At 48.3% G+C, this 18351-nt stretch overlaps 1 protein-coding gene across 3 annotated transcripts in view; it reads right to left on the bottom strand.

Annotated features, from left to right (window-relative positions):
• Window positions 1–17938, bottom strand: part of SMARCC1 (SWI/SNF related BAF chromatin remodeling complex subunit C1) — a 167772-nt gene extending 149834 nt beyond the window's left edge. For 2 of the 3 annotated variants that reach the window (XM_051852494.3, XM_089306387.1), the window contains exons 1-3: window positions 17596–17935; window positions 11626–11745; window positions 3675–3760 (exon numbers count right to left, since the gene is read on the bottom strand). In XM_051852494.3, coding sequence (XP_051708454.1) covers window positions 3675–3760; window positions 11626–11745; window positions 17596–17796 — 407 coding nt within the window. In that variant the 5' untranslated portion in view covers window positions 17797–17935. Of the gene's footprint in view, window positions 1–3674; window positions 3761–11625; window positions 11746–17595 lie in introns of all 3 variants that reach the window. The other variant, XM_089306388.1, reaches the window with a different exon arrangement.
• Window positions 17939–18351: the final 413 nt, after the last annotated feature.

Below are 18351 nucleotides of genomic sequence, written 5' to 3'. Positions count from 1 at the left end.
AGAAAAAAGAAAGAAAAGGAGAGTTACAAAGAGAAGGGAGAGAGAGAGAATCTTCCATCCGCTGGTATACTTCCCAAATAGCTGCAAAGGCTGAGAGTGGGAGCTTCTTTCAGGTTTCTCATGTGGGTGGCAGGAGCCCAAGGACATAGGCCATCCTCAGCTGCTTTTCCAGGTGCCTTAGCAGGGAGCTGGATAGGAAGTAGAGCAGCATGCCGGCCGTAGCAGGCATTTCGGGGGTGAACCAACGGAAAGGAAGACCTTTCTCTCTGTCTCTCTCTCTCACTGTCCACTCTGTCAAAAAAAAAAAAAAACACAAAAAAAAACAAAACAACAACAAAAAAAAACGAAATGAGGAAGAGTGTTGGGCCATAATGAAGAAGCCAGAAAACCTTGGGAGCTCAAGCCAGGAATGCAATCTTAAGAATCTAGGAGTCAGGGGCCGGCGCTCTGGCACAGCGAGTTAAAGCCCTTGCCTGAAGCATCAGCATCCCATGTGGGCGCCAGTTTGAGACCCAGCTGCTTCACTTCCAATCCAGCTTCCCGCTATGGCCTGGGAAAGCAGGGGAGGATGGCTTTGGGCCCCTGTGTCCATGTGGGAGACCCAGAGGAAGCTCTTGTCTCCTGGTTTCAGATCGACACAGCTCCCCTCATTGCAACCAACTGGGGAGTAAACCATCGCATGGAGGCCCCCTCTCTCTTTCTGTGTAACTGACTTTCAAATAAATAAATAAATCTTAAAAAAAAAAGAAAAAAAAAAAAGAATGTAAGAGTCAGGGAGCCAGCTCTGTGGCACAGTGGGTAAGGTCACTGCCTGCAGTGCCAGCATCCCATATGGGTGCTAGTTTGAGTCCAAACAGCTCCTATTCCAATCTGGCTTTCTGCTATGGCCTGGGAAAGCAGTAGAGGATGGCCCAAGTCTTTGAGCCCGCCCGTGTGTGGGAGAACTGAGAAAGCTCCTGGCTCCTGGCTTCAGACTGACATTTGGGGAGTTAACCGGCAGATGGAAGACTTCTCTCTCTCTGCCTCTCAAACAAATAGATATTAAAAAAAAAAAAACGTGAGAGTCAACTGAAGAACACAGACAAGGCACCAGCCTTGCGGCACAGAGGGCTGGCTGCCACTTGGGGAGCCTGTATCAGAGCAATGACTCTATTTCTAGCTACTCTCCTTCCAAGCCAGTTCCATGCTAACGCATCTGGGAAAGCAGAAGATGGCCCAAACATTTGGGCCCCTGCCACCCATGTCAGAGCTCAGGATGGAGTTCCTGATTCTTGCCTTCAGTCTGGACAATGTGGCCATTAGAGGAGTGAACCAGCAAATGGAAGATCTCTCTTTACATCTCTCTCCTGTCACTCAGCCTTGAAACACATAAATGAATCTTTAAAAAGGAAGGGAAGGAACAAACAAAGGAAGGAATGGATGGAGAAGGGAGAAAGGGAGGAAGAGAGTGTGTTTGAACAGGCAGGTGGACACAGACAAGGTTCAGAGGGGTATGTGAAGCATGAGCAAGTCAGTATGCAGACATCCACACAGGATGGGCAGTGTTCTATGCTCCATCAGTGTGTAAACGATCTGTGAATCACAGAAGATGGTGCAAAGTACAAACTACAGTTAGATATGTATACATGTACCTCAAAGGGGATGGTTTTGAGATAATCTGTGTAGAAGACTTAGAAAATTGCTTATTCTTGATTCTCCAACCCTATCTTTTACTTCCTTTTGGCTCCAGTTTTAATTTTAAAGAGATTTCACTGCACATACCCTTTTAAACCCCCTTTAAACCTTTTAGATAATATATTTCACTATACTGCCACTGGAGACATAAAGTGACTCCCATAATATGAAATCTAGGAAATATTTCAGTTTGAAACTCTGCTGGCTGGCGCCGCGGCTCACTAGGCTAATCCTCCGCCTAGCGGCGCCGGCACACCGGGTTCTAGTTCCGGTTGGGGCGCCGGATTCTGTCCCGGTTGCCCCTCTTCCAGGCCAGCTCTCTGCTGTGGCCAGGGAGTGCAGTGGAGGATGGCCCAGGTGCTTGGGCCCTGCACCCCATGGGAGACCAGGAAAAGCACCTGGCTCCTTGCGCTGGCCGTGGCAGCCATTGGAGGGTGAACCAATGGCAAAGGAAGACCTTTCTCTCCCTCTGTCTCTCACTGTCCACTCTGCCTGTCAAAAAAGAAAAAAAAGAAAAAAAGAAAAACAAACTCTGATCTCTGAGCCCAGCTCAGGACCTGAAATACAAGTTGAATAAAATAAGCAGAGAAGAGTTCCAACTGCGAATCCAGAGATGACAGTAGGGTACAAACTATTATCTGAGAGTCCTCAGGAATGCTATGGATCTTATATAAAGAAATAACATCCTGGTGAGAGGTATGACACCACAGCTGGACACAGAATTGGGCAACAGAAAACTACCTCTGATAATAACAAAATCTTTATTAACCTACATCTATTCCATACCTACTCACATACAATCAGTTCTAACAGAGGACAGCATTGAACTACAGAAGGTTAGGCTCCCTGCTAATAATGTGTCTGGCAAAGCAGTGGAAGATGGCCCAAGTACATGATCCCTGCCAACCATGTGGAAGACCCAGATGGAGTTCTAGCCTCTTGGCTTCAGCCTGAACCAGCCAAGGCAGTCATTTGAGGGGTAAACCAACAGATCAAAGTTCTCTCTTCCTTTCTCTAACTCTGCCTTTCAAAAAAAAAAAATATTTTTTAAAAAAAATTTTTTAAAGACTTAAACAGTTACAGAGAGAGAGGAGAGGCAGAGAGAGAGGTCTTCCATACACTGGTTCACTCCCCAATTGGCCACAACGGCCGGAGCTCCACCAATCCAAAACCAGGAGCCCCGAGTTTCTTCCAGGTCTCCCAAACAGGTGCAGGGGCACAAAGACTTGGGCCATCTTCAATTGCCTTCCCAGGCCACAGCAAAGAGCTGGATCGGAAATGGGCAGCTGAGACTCAAACTGGTGCCCATATGGGATACTGGCACTGCAGGCAGCGGATTTACCCGCTACGCCACAGTGCCAGCCTCCATCTAATTTATTTTTAAGCATTTCCTATTTCCTAATAAATGTTATAAAAGATATATATTTCCCTCTAAGGACTCCTTCAGGTGTGTTTCACTAGGATAGAAGACCCAGAGCTCAAGAATAAAAAGGAAGAAATAGTACCAGGAGATACAGGGCTAGAAAAGGGAAGAAGAGCAAAACAATAGAACAGCAGCAGAGATTCTCAACATTATCTCCACTGCAGACACAGTCAAACAGCCATATTTCCCTGAGCCAGACTCCTTTATGCTGCGTCCTGATAGCAAACCAGCTCTCTTCAAGGGCTAGTTCAACAGAACACTTAACACTATATTTATTGGCTTCGTATAAAATGTACATTGTAGGTTGACAGTACACATTACACTTTTCATGAATCTACCACCTAACTGCTAATATATACCTTATCCATTATCTGTATATAATCATAGCTAAGAAAAAAACTTACCCTATAAATTAAATCATTATTGGTATGCTTCTTGGATGAAGGAACAAAGTAAATTAGTATTCTTGGTAAAATACAATGTACTTTGCACTTAAACATAATGTGCTTCAGAATTTAACACCACACAAAGAAATGAGATTTAACACATCAAAATACAAATAAATGTAAAAACTTACCATCCCTGTTCATTTTTATACTTGTATGCAGCCCCAAGAATGTGACACAACGTGCCTCCTGCTTTGAAATCCATGAAACACTTCGCCTAAAAATGATACAGATTATACATAAGAAAAGTACAGGTTCTGACAAAATTATTCATGTCTGAATGCTAAGTGCTATAAACTCACAAATAAAAACCTATAATGCCGCCGCCATAGCTCAATAGGCTAATCCTCCACCTGCAGCGCCAGCACACCGGGTTCTAGTCCTGGTCGGGGCACCAGATTCTGTCCCGGTTGCTCCTCTTCCAGTCCAGCTCTCTGCTGTGGCCTGGGTGTGCAGTGGAGGATGGCCCAAGTCCTTGGGCCCTGCACCCGCATGGGAGACCAGGAGAAGCACCTGGCTCCTGGCTTCGGATCAGCGCGGTGCGCCAGCCGTAGGCCACTGGGGGGTGAACCAAAGGAAATAAAGGAAGACCTTTCTGTCTCTCTCTCTCACTGTCCATTCTGCCTGTCAAAAAAATAAATTAATTAATTAATTAAAAAAAAAACCCTACAATCAATAACCTTCTAAAATACTTTCTTCAACAAGTAAAAAGAAATTTTTTTAGGGGCCAGTGCTGTGGTGCAGTGGGTTAAAGCTCTGGCCTGAAGCACTGGCATCCCATATGGACGCCGGTTCTAGTCCCAGCTGCCCCACTTCTGATCCAGCTCTCTGCTATGGCCTGGGAAAGCAGTGGAGGACGGCCCAAGTCCTTGGGCCCCTGCACCCGCATGGGAGACCTGGAAGAAGCTCTTGGATCCTGGATTCAGATCGGCACAGCTCTGGCCGTTGCAGTCAACTGGGGTGTGAACCAGCAGATGGAAGACCTCTCTCTCTAACTCTGACTTTCAAATAAATAAATACATTTTATTTTAAAAAATAAAAAAAATTTTCAATGATTTATTTACTTGAAAGGCAGAGTTAAAGAGAACACTGCAGAGAGGCTGGCGCCGTGGCTCACTTGGTTCATCCTCTGCCTGTGGCGCGAGCATCCCATATGGGCACTGGGTTCTAGTCCTGGTTGCTTCTCTTCCAGTCCAGCTCTCTGCTGTGGCCCGGGAGGGCAGTGGAGGATGGCCCAGGTGTTTGGGCCCCTGTACCCACGTGGGAGACCAGGAGGAAGCACCTGGCTCCTGGCTTCGGATTGGCATAGCTCTGGCCATAGCGGCCATTTTGAGGGGTGAACCAATGGAAGGAAGATGTTTCTCTCTGTCTCTCTCTCTCTCTCACTGTCTAACTCTGCCAAATAAATTAAAAAAAAAATTTTTTTAAAGATTATTTATTAGAAAGTCAAGAGTTATACAGAGAGGAAAGGCAGAAAGAGAGAGAGAGAGAAGGGTCTTCCAAAAGCTGGTTCCCAGATGGCCACAATGGCTGGAGCTGCGTGGATCCAAAGCCAGGAGCCAGGAGTTCTTCCAGGTCTCCCACACGGTACAGGGGTCCAAGGATGTGGGCCATCTTCTACTGCTTTACAGGCCATAGCAGAGAGCTTGATCAGAAGAGAAGCAGCCAGGACTTGAACCAGCGCCCATATGCTATGCCAGTGCCACAGGCTGTGGCTTTATTCGGCTGCGTCACAGCGTCAGCCCCTGGCTCCTGGCTTAGATCAGCACAGCTCTAGCTGTTGCAGCCGTCTGAAGAGGGAATCAGCAGATGAAAGTCTTCTCTCTCTGTACCTCTCTAACTCTTTCAAATACATAAAATAAATCTTAAAAAAAAAAAAAAAACAAAAAAAACAAAAACGCAAGACTAGGGGCCAACGCTGTGACACAGTAGGTGAAGCCACTACCTGTGGCACTGGCATCCCACATGAGCATTGGCTCAAGTCCTGGGTGCACGCTTCTGGTACAGGTCCCTGGAAAGCAGTGGAGGATGTAGTACTTGATCCCCTGCATGCACGTGGGAGACATGTAAGAACCTCCTGGCTGTGGATGGACCCAGCTCCAGCCATTGCAGCCTTTCACAGAGTGAACCAGCAGATGGAAGACCTCGTTTCTCTCTCTGCTTCTGCTTCTCTGTAACTCTGCCTTTCAAATAAATCTTTTTTTTTTTAAATTCTTAAAAAATACAAATATGGTAATCCCAGTCAGGGCATGGAAAGCTAGAGACAGGCAAGGGCCCCTTAACTTATTTCCCCGTTCAATCTCAATCCCATTCACTCCCCCATCACATCCACTCCTGACAGTAAAGAGCGCTTATTCTTTTTTTTTTTTTTTTGACAGGCAGAGTTATTTTTTTATTTATTTATTTTTTTTTATTTTATTTTTTTTTTGACAGGCAGAGTGGACAGTGAGAGAGAGAGAGAGAGAGAAAGGTCTTCCTTTTGCCGTTGGTTCACCCTCCAATGGCCGCCACGGCCAGCGCGATGCGGCCGGCGCACCGCGCTGATCCGATGGCAGGAGCCAGGAGCCAGGTGCTTTTTCCTGGTCTCCCATGGGGTGCAGGGCCCAAGCACCTGGGCCATCCTCCACTGCACTCCCTGGCCACAGCAGAGGGCTGGCCTGGAAGAGGGGCAACCGGGACAGAATCCGGTGCCCCGACCGGGACTAGAACCCGGTGTGCCGGCGCCGCAAGGCGGATGATTAGCCTAGTGAGCCGCGGCGCCGGCCCAGGCAGAGTTAGACAGTGAGAGAGAGACAGACAGAGAGAAAGGTCTTCCTTCCGTTGGTTCATCCCCCAAATGGCTGCTACGGGCAGTGTGCTGAGCCAATCCAAAGCCAGGAGCCAGGTGCTTCCTCCTGGTCTCCCATGCAGGTGCAGGGCCCAAGTACTTGGGCCATCCTCCACTGCACTCCCAGGCCACAGCAGAGAGCTGGACTGGAAGAGAAGCAACCGGGACAGAATCTGGCGCCCCAACCAGAACAAGATCCCAGGGTTCCAGCGCTGCAGGTGGAGGATTAGCCTAGTGAGCCACGGCACCAGCCTAGAGCTCTTATTCTTAAAGGTTCCCCAAAAGAAAAGCAATGAGTACACTTTTCCTGACTAGTGTATGAAAATCTAAAGAACAGAAAGTCAATGGCGGGGGGAGGGGGGGAGCATAGTGAGTAAAGCTGCCACCTGCAGTGCCAGCACCCCATATAGGTGCCAGTTCCGAGTCCTGGCTGCTCTACTTCTGATCCAGCTCTCTGCTATGACCTGGGAAAGCAGTGGAAGACAACCCAAGTGCTTGGGCCCCTGCACCCGTGTGGGAGACCTGGAGCAACCTTCTGGCTCCGGCTTCAGATCGGCCCAGCTCAGCAGTTGCGGCCAATTGGCGAGTGAACCACTGGATGGAAGACCTCTCTCTCTGCCTCTCCTTCTGTGTGTAACTCTTTCAAATAAACAAATAAACTTTAAAAAAAAAAAAAAGCCAACAGAGTAGCAAAAGGTGAGTCTTCCAGAGCCAATGAGATGCTGCCTTATTATGTATCTCAGCAGCTGCACCCTTCAATTAAAGACTCTTGAGACAGTTTTAAGAGGCTGCCAGCTGTGTTATCCTTGGCTAACAAAATTCAAAATTTGGGGCCGACACAGTGGCACAAAAGGTTAAAGCCCTGGCCTGAGGCGCCGGCATCCCATATTGGTGCTGGTTCTAGTCCCAGCAGCTCCACTTCCGATCCAGCTCTCTGCTATGACCTGGGATAGCAGTAGAAGATGGCCCAATTCCTTGGGCCCCTGCACCCGCGTGGAAACCTGGAAGAAGCTCCTGGCTTTGGATTTGCACAGGTCCGGACATTGCAGCCATCTGGGAGTGAACCAGCAGATGGAAGACCTATCTCTCTCTCTGTAACTCTTTCAAATAAAAATAAAATAAAATAATTTAAAATTTAAACTAATCTTATCCTGGATGTGTCTAAGGATATTTATAGTCCACATAAAATTCTGCAGAGCTCAATGGAAACTGGAAAAGAAAAACCTTCTACCATACTGCACAGTGTTCTCCACCTGTGCCATGGTATCCTTGTCTTTATCTCTGACTTAATCATCAGAGAAAACGTAGCACTAGCAATTGGTAATGAAGACAGTGTGTGTTTTGATGAGGAGTATATACACTTTCTTTTAAAAAGATTTATTTATTTATTTGAAAGAATCACAGAGTCGGGGGACGGGGGAGAGGGAGAGAGGGAAAGAGGGGGAGAAAGGGGGAGAGAGAGGGAGAGAGAGGGAGAGGGAGGGAGAGGGAGGGAGAGGGAGGGAGAGGGAGGGCAAGATAGCGAGAAAGAGGTCTTTCATTACTGGTTTACACCCCAGATGACTGCCAATGGCCAGAGCTGAGCCAATCTGAAGCCAGGAGCTTCTTACGGGTCTCCGACGCAGGAAGAAGCCCAAGGATTTGGGCCATCTTCTGCTGCTTTCCCAGGCCATAGCAGAGAGCAAGATGGAAGTGGAGAAGCCAGGACTTGGATTGGTGCCCATATGGCTTGCCTGCACTGCAGGCGGTGACTTTACCTACTACACCACAGCACTGCCCCCCAGGAGTATATACTTAAAATGCCAAGCTTACGCCTATCAAACAGTAAACCACGGTATCTGAAAATGGACTTGAAGAAGTAAATGAAGAAAACAGCATGGTGGCTGAAGCCAGAAGCTTCATTTGGGTCTTCCACAGAGGTGTCAGGGGCCCAAACACTTGCGCCATCTTGCACTGTTTTCCCCAGGCACATCAGTAGGGAACTGGACTGGAAATAGAGCTCCCAGGACACAACCTGGCATACCTATTGGATGCCTATGTGGCAGGTAGTGTTTAATTCACCATGCCACAATGCCAGCCCTAATTTTTATTTATTTATTTGAAAAGCAATGACAGACAGAGATATCCACTGGTTCACTTTCAAAATGTCCACACAATCAGTTCTGGGCCAGGCCAAAGCAAGGAGTCCCAAACTCAATCCAGGTCTCCCACTGGAGTGGCAGGGACCCAAGTACTTGAGTCATCATTTGCTGACTTCCAGGATGTGCATTAGCAGAAGCTGATTCTGGAAATGGAGACAGGACTTAAACTCAAGAAGTAACATATGGAATGCAGACATCCTAAGCAAGATTTTAACTGATGTATCAAATGCCACCCCCAACAACTTAATTATTTTAATTGCTACAGGAGACATACTGGTCTTTTATTATTTATTTGTTTGAAAGGCAGAGACACAGAGGTGTATCATTTCTGGTTCATTTTCCAAATGATCACAGAGCCAGGACTCAAAGTTTCCCACATGGATGGCAGCCATACAACAACTTGAGCTATGATCTGCTGCCTCCTAGGGTGCACATTAGCAGGAAGCTGGAATCATAACAAAGCTGTGCTGGTGAAGACGGCATTGTGCCACAGCAGCTTAAGCTTGAATGTAGGTTCAAGTCCTGGCTGCTCTACTTACCAGCTCCCTGCTTATGCCCCTGGAAAAGCAGTGAAAGATGGCTCAAGTGCTTGGGCCTGTGTCGTTCACATGGGAAACCCAGAAGTTGTTTCTGGCTCCTGGCATGAGCCCAGGCCATCCTGGACTGTTGCACACATCTGGCGAGTGAACCAGCAGATGGAAGATATGTGTATGTGTCTCCTGTTCTAACTCTGTCTTTAAAATAAATAAACAGGAGCCAGCGTTGTGGCATAGTGAGTAAAGCCACTGCCTGCAACGCCACCATTCCATATGGGAGCCAGTTAGAGACCAGCTGCTTCAATTTTGATCCAGCTCCCTGCTAATAGCCTGGGAAAGCAGGGGAAGATGGCCCAAGTGCTTGGGCCCTTGCACTCACATGGGACACCTGAAGAAGCTCCTGGCTTCAGACAGGTCTATCTCCAGTTGTGGTGGCCATTTGTGTGTGAACCAGTGGCCTGAAGATTTCTCTCTCTCTCCTCTCTCTGTAACTCTGACTTTCAAATAAGTAAATAAATCTATCTTAAAAAAAAAAAAAAAAAAAAAAACAGCAGAGCTGGGACTTGAACCCAGGTACTCCAATATGAGTTACAGGGCCTCCTAAATGGCTCCTTAACTGCTACACTAAACATATACCAATAAAGTTACAAAATCTTAAAATTAACACTTTAATCAGAGGTGATCACTGCTATAATAGTCTCATTCTTGGCTAGGATAAAATGTATTATCGCAGATACCAAGTTTCAGAACTTATCAGAAGGCACTTTTCATGTACTACTTCATTTATTCCTAACAATCCTATAAAGCTGATTCTTTTCACCCCATTTTACAAATGAGAAAAATTATTCCTGACTCCAGCACTGTGACAACTAAACAACCAAAAAATCCTACTGCAAACACCTCAAAATATCAGGTAAGTCTAACATTATTTTAAATGAGGTTGAATTCCTAGAAAGCAAATTAATCCTCAAGTACAAAAAATCAAATGAGGAAAAAAATGTCCTAAGTGATAATCTCTGAGGTCAACACTGCAACACTCAGGTGACACGTGTGATGGAAATAATGAGACTAGAGGTCGGTGCCGCGGCTCACTAGGCTAATCCTCCGCCTTGCGGCGCCGGCACACCAGGTTCTAGTCCCGGTCGGGGCACCGGATTCTGTCCCGGTTGTCCCTCTTCCAGGCCAGCTCTCTGCTGTGGCCAGGGAGTGCAGTGGAGGATGGCCCAAGCACTTGGGCCCTGCACCCCATGGGAGACCAGGATAAGTACCTGGCTCCTGCCATCGATCAGTGCGGTGCACCGGCTGCAGCGCGCCAGCCGCGGCGGCCATTGGAGGGTGAACCAACGGCAAAGGAAGACCTTTCTCTCTGTCTCTCACTGTCCACTCTGCCTGTCAAAAATTAAAAAAAAAAAAAAAAAAAAAAGGAAATAATGAGACTAATCAAACAAGAAATGCTAGCATAGATAACCTACAGGTGAGAATTGTGCTGTATAAGGACAAGAAATCAAACTTGAACCAAAGCAAAAGAGAGCGTTTAATTACCCACCACACATCCATAAAGCCAAGGGTCTCATAGGAGGCACAATTAGGGAGAAAATGGGCTATAAAAAAATATCTACCTACCAATAGCTAAGCAGGAAAAACGGCTCCCACCCCAAGATAATCTGCATTTGGAACATAATCCTAACCATTTAGTCTAAGAAACCCATGACAATTTAACAAAAAATGAGTGAGCTGAGAGCCAGCATTCAGCCTAAAGGTCAAGATGCTCCTCTCCTATATTGGAACACCTAGGTTTGCTTCTCAGCTCAGGATCCTGACTCCAGTTTCCTGCTAAAGCAGATCCTGGGAGGCAATGACAATGGATTTGTTACCCTTACAGAAAACCTGGATTGAGTTCCCAGCTCCTGGGTTGGGCCTCAGCTCAGCCTCTGGCTACTGGGGGCATTTGAGAATAGACCAGTAGATGGGAGCAAACCTAAAGACATGTCTGAGCTCTCTCTCTCCTTGTCTCTCAAATGAATAAAATAAAAAACTGTTCCTAGATTTGGCAGGTCCTCTGAAGTACCCTGAATATCTAACTGGTCCAGCATTGTGGCATAGTAGATAAGGCTGTTGCCTGCAATGCCAACATCCTATATGGGCTCAGGTTTGTGTTGTGGCTGCTCCACTTCCGATCTGCTCCCTGCTAACGGTCTTAAAGAGCAGAAGATGGCCCAAACACCTGGGCCCCTGCACCCATGTGGGAGATGGGATTGAATTTCAGGGTCCTGGCTTTTGCCTGGCCCAGCTCCAGAGATCTGAAAAAAAAAAAAAAAAAAACAAACGAAGATCACAGAAGACCTGAACTGAATTCCCAGTTCTGAGTTTCAGCAGATGGGAGTCACATGTGTCTGTTTCTGTCTCTCAAATTTTTTAAAAAATATATTTTTTTAAACAGCAAAAAAGCCTCAGCTAAAATTCTGTTGAGGTTCCCTTTTTTAAAATTTATACACTAGTCATAGCAAAGGAAAATAGCAATAGGCTGGCACACAGAAACTGAAAATGCCCCAGTACTATTATAAATTGATGTACTTACAGGAAGTTTGGTGAAGGCCGGGTTGGTGACATGCTTCCCAAAGGCATCTTCCTGGAACTGGAGAAGCTGTACCACCAGCCCAGCCAGTGTTTTATTGGTAGGAGCATCCGCATGAACATACTGCAAAATAAAGAGACAGACTTAAAAAGTGGTACAACTGTTGCAGGAGAGACTGCTGGCTTACTTCCTAGTATCTACTAAGCACTGCCATTCTAGTAGAATGGCATCTAGTACCTCTGCCTTTCAGATAAATAAATTTTTATTTAAAAAAATACCACACAGGCTCGCTCGGTTAATCCTCCGCCTGTGGCACCAGCATCCCATAAAGGCACCGGGTTCTAGTGCCGGCTGATACTCTTCTAGTCCAGCTCTCTGCTGTGGCCCGGGAGGGCAGTGCAGGATGGCCCAAGTGCTTGGGCCCCTGCCCCTCATGGGAGACCAAGAAGAAGCACCTGGCTCCTGGCTTCGGATCAGTGTAGCTCCGGCTGTAGCGCCCATTTGGGGGTTGAACCAACAGAAGGAAGACCTTTCTCTCTGCCTCTCTCTCTCTCACTGTCTATAACTCTACCTGTCAAATAAAAAAAATAAAAAAACACCCACACACCCACACATGTGACACATAGCAGTATATGCCAGACATGAATCAAACACTGAAGACAAATTTTATACAACAGAGCATATAAGATGTCAACTGTCAGTCTAAAGCCATTGTTCTCAAATTTTAGTAGACAGAGAAGGGCACTGTGCCTTGGGATACCCACATCTGACATCAGAGTGCCTGGAGTCAAGTCTCAACTGGGCCTCTGATCCGGCTTCCTGCTAACGCACATCTTAGGGGGCAGAAGATGATAGCTCAAGTACTTGGGTACCTGCTACCCATGTGGCTTACTTGAAATCAATTCCTAGCTTGTCAGCATTTAGGGAGTGAACAAGCAAATGGGAGAGCTCTCTCTGCCTTTCAAATAAAAAATGAAAATAAAAATTTGAAATAACATGTATCTTTGTGTATATTCTAAGGTCCTTTATAACATACATGTTTCATTCCCAATATTGTCATTCAGAATGAAAAAAAGCTATACTTAAGTGCATCTCATGGTATATATACTATATTTCAATAAAACATTAAAAAAAAAAAAAAAAAAAAACGGGAAAAAAATGTTCATGTGGGGGCCAGTATGGTGGCTTAGCAGGTTAGGCCCCGGAATCCCAAATGGGCGTTGAGTCCCAGCTGCTGCTCCACTTCCTATCCAGCTCCCCACTAATGCGGCTGGGAACACGGCAGAAGATGGCCCAAGAGCTTGGGACCCTGCGCCCATGTGGGAAAACCGGATGAAACTCCAGCTCCACCCAATGGGGCCATTTGGTGAGTGAACTAGCAGATGGAAGACCTCTCTTTCTATAACTGTCTTTCAAATAAATAACGATCTAAAAAAAAGGGGGGGGGGCAAAGAAAAATAAAGACATAGTGACAGAAAGAAAGATAGGGAGAGATCTCCCACCTGCTGGCTCACTCCTCAAAAGCCTGCAATAGCCTGGACTGGGCTGACGCTGGGAGCCAAGAACTAATCTAGGTATCCTATGCAGGTGGTAGGGACCTAGGTACTTGAGCCATAAACTATGGCCTCCCAGGTGCATTAACAGGATGCTAAAATGGAAGCAAAGGCAAGACTGGATCCCAGGCATGAATATATGAATGGGACACTGGCATCCCAAGCCACAGCTTAACTCGCTGCACCACAATGCACATTCTACCACAAGGCTCAAGTGTTTGAGTCTGTTACCCATAAGGGAGACTCAAAATTGAGTTCCCAGCTCTTGGCTTCCATCAGCCTTGGTCCAGTCCCAAATGTTGCAGTCATCTGGGGAGTAAACCAGCAGATGGACAACCTGTGTCTGTCTGTCTCTTCCTGTCTCCCTGCTGTACAAAATAATAAAATTAAGAAAAAAAAAGATTGTAGGAAATGGAAAGAAAAGATATGATTTATGAAAATAACTAGGATTGGTGTTGTGGCTCAGCAGGTCAAGCCGCTACCTACAATTCTGACACCCTATAAGAGAGCAAAGGATTTCATTCCATCTGCCCCACTTCCGATCCAGCTCCCTGCCAGTGTGCCTGGGAAAGCAGTAAAAGATGGCCCCGGTAATTGGAAGATTCAGATGGAGCTCCAGGCTCCAGGCTTCGGCTTGGCCCAATCTGGCTGTTGCAGCCATATGAGGAGCTAACTAGTGGATGCAAGACATCTATCACTCCCTGTCACTCTGCCTTTCAAATAAATAAATCTTGGCCGGCGCTGCGGCTCACTAGGCTAATCCTCTGCCTTGCGGCGCCGGCACACCGGGTTCTAGTCCCGGTCTGGGAGCCGGATTCTGTCCCGGTTGCCCCTCTTCCAGGCCAGCTCTCTGCTGTGGCCAGGGAGTGCAGTGGAGGATGGCCCAGGTGCTTGGGCCCTGTACCCCATGGGAGACCAGGATAAGCACCTGGCTCCTGGCTTTGGATCAGCGCGGCCATTGGAAGGTGAACCAACGGCTAAAGGAAGACCTTTCTCTCTCTCTCTCTCACTGTTCACTCTGCCTGTCAAAAAAATAAAAATAAATAAATAAAAAATAAATCTTAAAAATATTTACAGAGTTGGTGCTATGCACAGAGGGTTAAGCCACCATCTGCGGCACCAGCATCCCATATGGATGCCAGTTCAAGTCCCAGCTGCTGCACTCTGATCCAGCTCATTGCTAATAGCCTAGGAAAATCAGCAGAGGACGGCCCAAGCCCTTGGGCCCCTGCCACCCACATCGGAGACCCAGATGAAGCTACTGGCTTGGGCCTGGCCATTTGGGGAGAGAACCAGTGGACAGATCTCCCACTGTCTCTCCCTCTCTCTGTAATTCTGACTTTCAAATAAATAAATAAATCTTTTTAAAAAAATAACCATTTAACTATCTTTAACTGTCAAATAATTTGTGTAAAAGGTATTAAAACATCTTCCTTAGGTGACCTAACTTTAGTGATCATCCTGAAACCTCAAATCTTATTTCAACAATAAGTCAAACTTTGGGAAGAAACTTATCTGGGAGCTTAGATATCCTTCAGGCGGTGAACAAATCAGTCTGAAGTCAGTACTGTTAGGGTTTTATCAACTGAAAACTATTCAGGAGCTATGCGCAGAGGTAAGGCGCTCATCTTTATCAAACATGAGGTGAATGAAGTGTACTCAGTAATACAAAGGCAGCAGCTTAGGTGGAAAATGAACCCGGATTTTGTAATGCTGAAAGACCCAAATGTAATGTCAGCAAACAGTCTCCCATGCTTCAGTTTTCTCACCTAAGTGGTCACCTACTTTGGGACTCTGTTTGTCCAAAGATCATCCCAGTCAAAAAGTCAAAAACCCTACTCCGTGTTGCTAAGCCAAACTTGCCAACAAAGCCTAAAGTAGTGGGAAATCTTTTTCTTCCAAGGGCCATCTGGCTATTTATAACATCATTTGCAGACCATACAAAATCATCGGCTTAAAAATTAGCCCGGGGGGGCGGGGCCAGCACTGAGTCTTTGCCTGTGGCGCAGGCTTCCCATATAGGCACCAGTTTGTGTCCCAGCTGCTCTTCTCCTGATCCAGCTCTCTGCTTGTGGCCTGTGAAAGCAGAAGATAACTCAAGTGTTTGGGCCCCCTGTGCCCACGTCAGGGACCCAGAGGAAGCTCCTGGCCCCTGGATCGGCTCAGCTCCAACTGTTGCAGCCATTTGGGGAGCAAAACAGCAGATGGAAAGCCTTTCTGTCTCTCCCTCTTTCAGTCTGTAACTCTACCTCTAAATAAATAAATAAAATCTTAAAAAAAAAAAAAAAAAAAAAAACACACCACAAACCTTAGCCTTGGAGCAGTGCTGTGGCAAAGCAGGCAAAGCCGCCACCTGAAGTGCTCGCAGCCCTTATGTGATGCTCCTGGCTTCAGCTCAGCCCAGCTCCAGCCATTTTGGCCATTTGGGTAGTGAATCAACAGATGAAGACCTCTCTCTCTACCTCCCTCTTTAACGCTTTCAAATAAGTACTAAAAAAAAAATTTTTTCTAACTGCTCTGAAAATGCATTACTAAATGCAAAACAAATGTTTAGTTCAAACCCACCAAAACACAAACCAAGCAGAAATACAGTATGCAAAAAAGAATCAAAGAGCCTTCTGACTAGGATTTTTACCACTTCAACATGACTCCCGGAAGCTGAAAGAATTCTGGCTGTCAGGCATAAGAGATATATACAATTCTGAACCTGGATAGGCCCAAGAAATACATTCTGATTCTACAAAGCCCTGAGACATCAAACTTAACTTTGACTTTGTCTTTAAAGCCTCAGGAACAGTGTGTCAACACTGGCCTAGTGGCCTCAACGCTGTGGGTCAAATCCTTCAGTCTGCCTCTTAGCTACTTTCCCAGTCACTCAAACTTCTGAGGTATTACCCAGGCATAAAGCAGCCCTCTTTAAAATGGACCAAAATTAATACACTGATTATTTGGAGAAGTCAAAATAACTATCATTGACTTTTTTTCCACTCTTTTCCTTGATTTTCAAAGGAATATGACTCCTGATAATCTTTTCTTGTTAAATCTTCTTTGACCTTAAGACCCAAAGCACTGGATGAGAAAATTACCAACTTTAAAAAAAATTTAACATTTTTGGAACATATTCAACTCCGTGAGCCACTTCCAGAAGCTATATTCCATATACAAAGTGACCAATTTGTCACTACAACAGAAAGCAATACTGTAGAGAAAAATCTACAGTCCCATATGTAACTTCAAAGGGGGTAAAAAATCAATGCATCCAAAAATGTGACTACTGTCTCTCACTTCCTCAAACTTCAGAGCAGGAACGGTGGTTTCTGAAGAAAGCATCAGTGTGAGCGACCTCAAAGGAACCCAAGATCCCTGCCCTCACCTAACGACTGCTGAAACAGACAGACTCACTGAGCTGCAGACCCCTAACAGATTCCTAGACACCTCGATCTTTTCATTCGTTCAGCAAGTATTTACTGAGTAACTGCTCAGGGGAGGCACCGAGCACCGACCGTGTTCCAGAGCAGGTACAGGCCTGACAGTGCCCTTGCTCCCTGGGGGAGAGCACAAGTCAAAGAGGGTGCTTGGGAAGTTCGAGGCAGAGAGTGGCTGTCTGCTTCATCCACCTTACAAGGCAATCATTCTGGGAATATTTACATGAAGCATAAACTTAAAGGGTTTTCAAAATTCTGAACAAAGGGTTAAGTCACAACTTTGAAAACCTATGATTCAGCAGAATTTAATCCCAAAGGTAGGAGAAACAAGCAAGCACAAATTTCAGGCAGCGGCCAGCACTAGGAATTAAATAAAGGTGACACGAAGTAGGGTGCGCTTGTACATTGCGGGTCCTCAGGGAAGGCCTGGCTGAAGGGCACAGGTGAACACAGCCTCGAACTCGCAGCATGCAGACGGGCACAACCAAAACCCGTCGTTTCTTCACCGGACACGAGTTCTCCTCGGTGCCACTGGTCGTGACGTGAAGCCCGGGACAAGCGTCCACAGGCCTGCGGCAAACCAGCCGCGGGCAGCGAAACCCGGGTCCTCCTCCACTCGGAGGCCACTCTCGGGACGAACCCCGAGGCTGCGCGCCCACGCCGGCTGGGTACTGGGGGGGGGGGGGTCATTGTTCCCACACCTGAGGCGGCCAACAAAAGACACACGCGCCGCCCGGCTGTCGCGCACCGAGGCCCGCAGGAGCTTCCGCCCCGAGCGCTCGAGCTCCCAGGGCCGAGGCCCGGGACCCCCGGCAGCCAAGCGGGAGCCGGAGGGGCGCCCAGGGCGGCCGGCGGGGGCGTGGCAGCCCCGGCGCCGGCCTTTGTTGTCCCTCGTGGCGCGCGGGGGGAGGGGCGGCCCCGGGGCCCGCCAAGCCCGGGACCGCCGCCGGCCCCCGCCGCGCGACCTCCCGGTCCCCAAGGGCGCGCGGACCCACCTTCTTGTAGTGCTTGCCCAGCCAGACGCGCACCGAATCCAGCTGGGACACTGTCTCCGGGCTCTCCCAAAACTTGCTGGCCGGACCGCCGTCCTTCCGTCGATAAACCGCCAGACCCGCGGCCGCCGCCGCACCCCCCGCGCCCGCGGCGCCTGCCGCTGCCCCAGGCCCGCCGCCGCCGCCGCCTGCTGCCGCGGCCATCGTCGCCGTCAGTCGTCCCCACCGCCCGGCACGGCCCGGCCCTCGCAGCGTTCCCCGTTCGCACCCGCGCGCGCGCGCAGCCGCTGCTGCTGCCGCCGCCGCCACCACCACCACCGCCGTCCCTCAGCCCCGCCCAGCCAACCCCTTTCCGGCGCGGAAGCCCGACCCCGCCCCGAGTTGGCCCCGGCGCCGTAACCGTCGCGAGCACGCGCGCGCGCCTGCGCAGTGCCCTGCCGGCGGGCCAGCGCCTCCGCCCGCCTCTTCCGCCGCGCCACGGGGGCTGCCTCTCTACTTCCTGTGGTTCTTGTGTGCGCGCCTCACGCGGTGGACAGCCGCCAGGAGGGTCTGTGCTGGCCGACGGAAGGCGTGGGCTGATAAGTGCCCGGGAGAAGCCCTTGCGGATTGCGGGCCTTGGCGCTTGGGCGCGGTGCGGCTGCGCGCCCGCCCTGCTCGCCCGGACCCCGTACGGCGCGGGGCGGCCTCCGCGCCCCTCGTGGCCCCGGCCACGCGCGCCCCTTCCTGCCTATGGCCTTTGCGCGCTGGGTTGTTCGGCGA

The sequence above is a fragment of the Oryctolagus cuniculus genome, chromosome 10 (assembly GCF_051225735.1).
Source record: "Oryctolagus cuniculus isolate XC-2025 breed Fujian yellow rabbit chromosome 10, ASM5122573v1, whole genome shotgun sequence".
Classification (NCBI taxonomy): domain Eukaryota; kingdom Metazoa; phylum Chordata; class Mammalia; order Lagomorpha; family Leporidae; genus Oryctolagus; species Oryctolagus cuniculus.
Note: the sequence above shows the minus strand (reverse complement) of the source record. Positions and strands in the feature narration are given on the sequence as shown.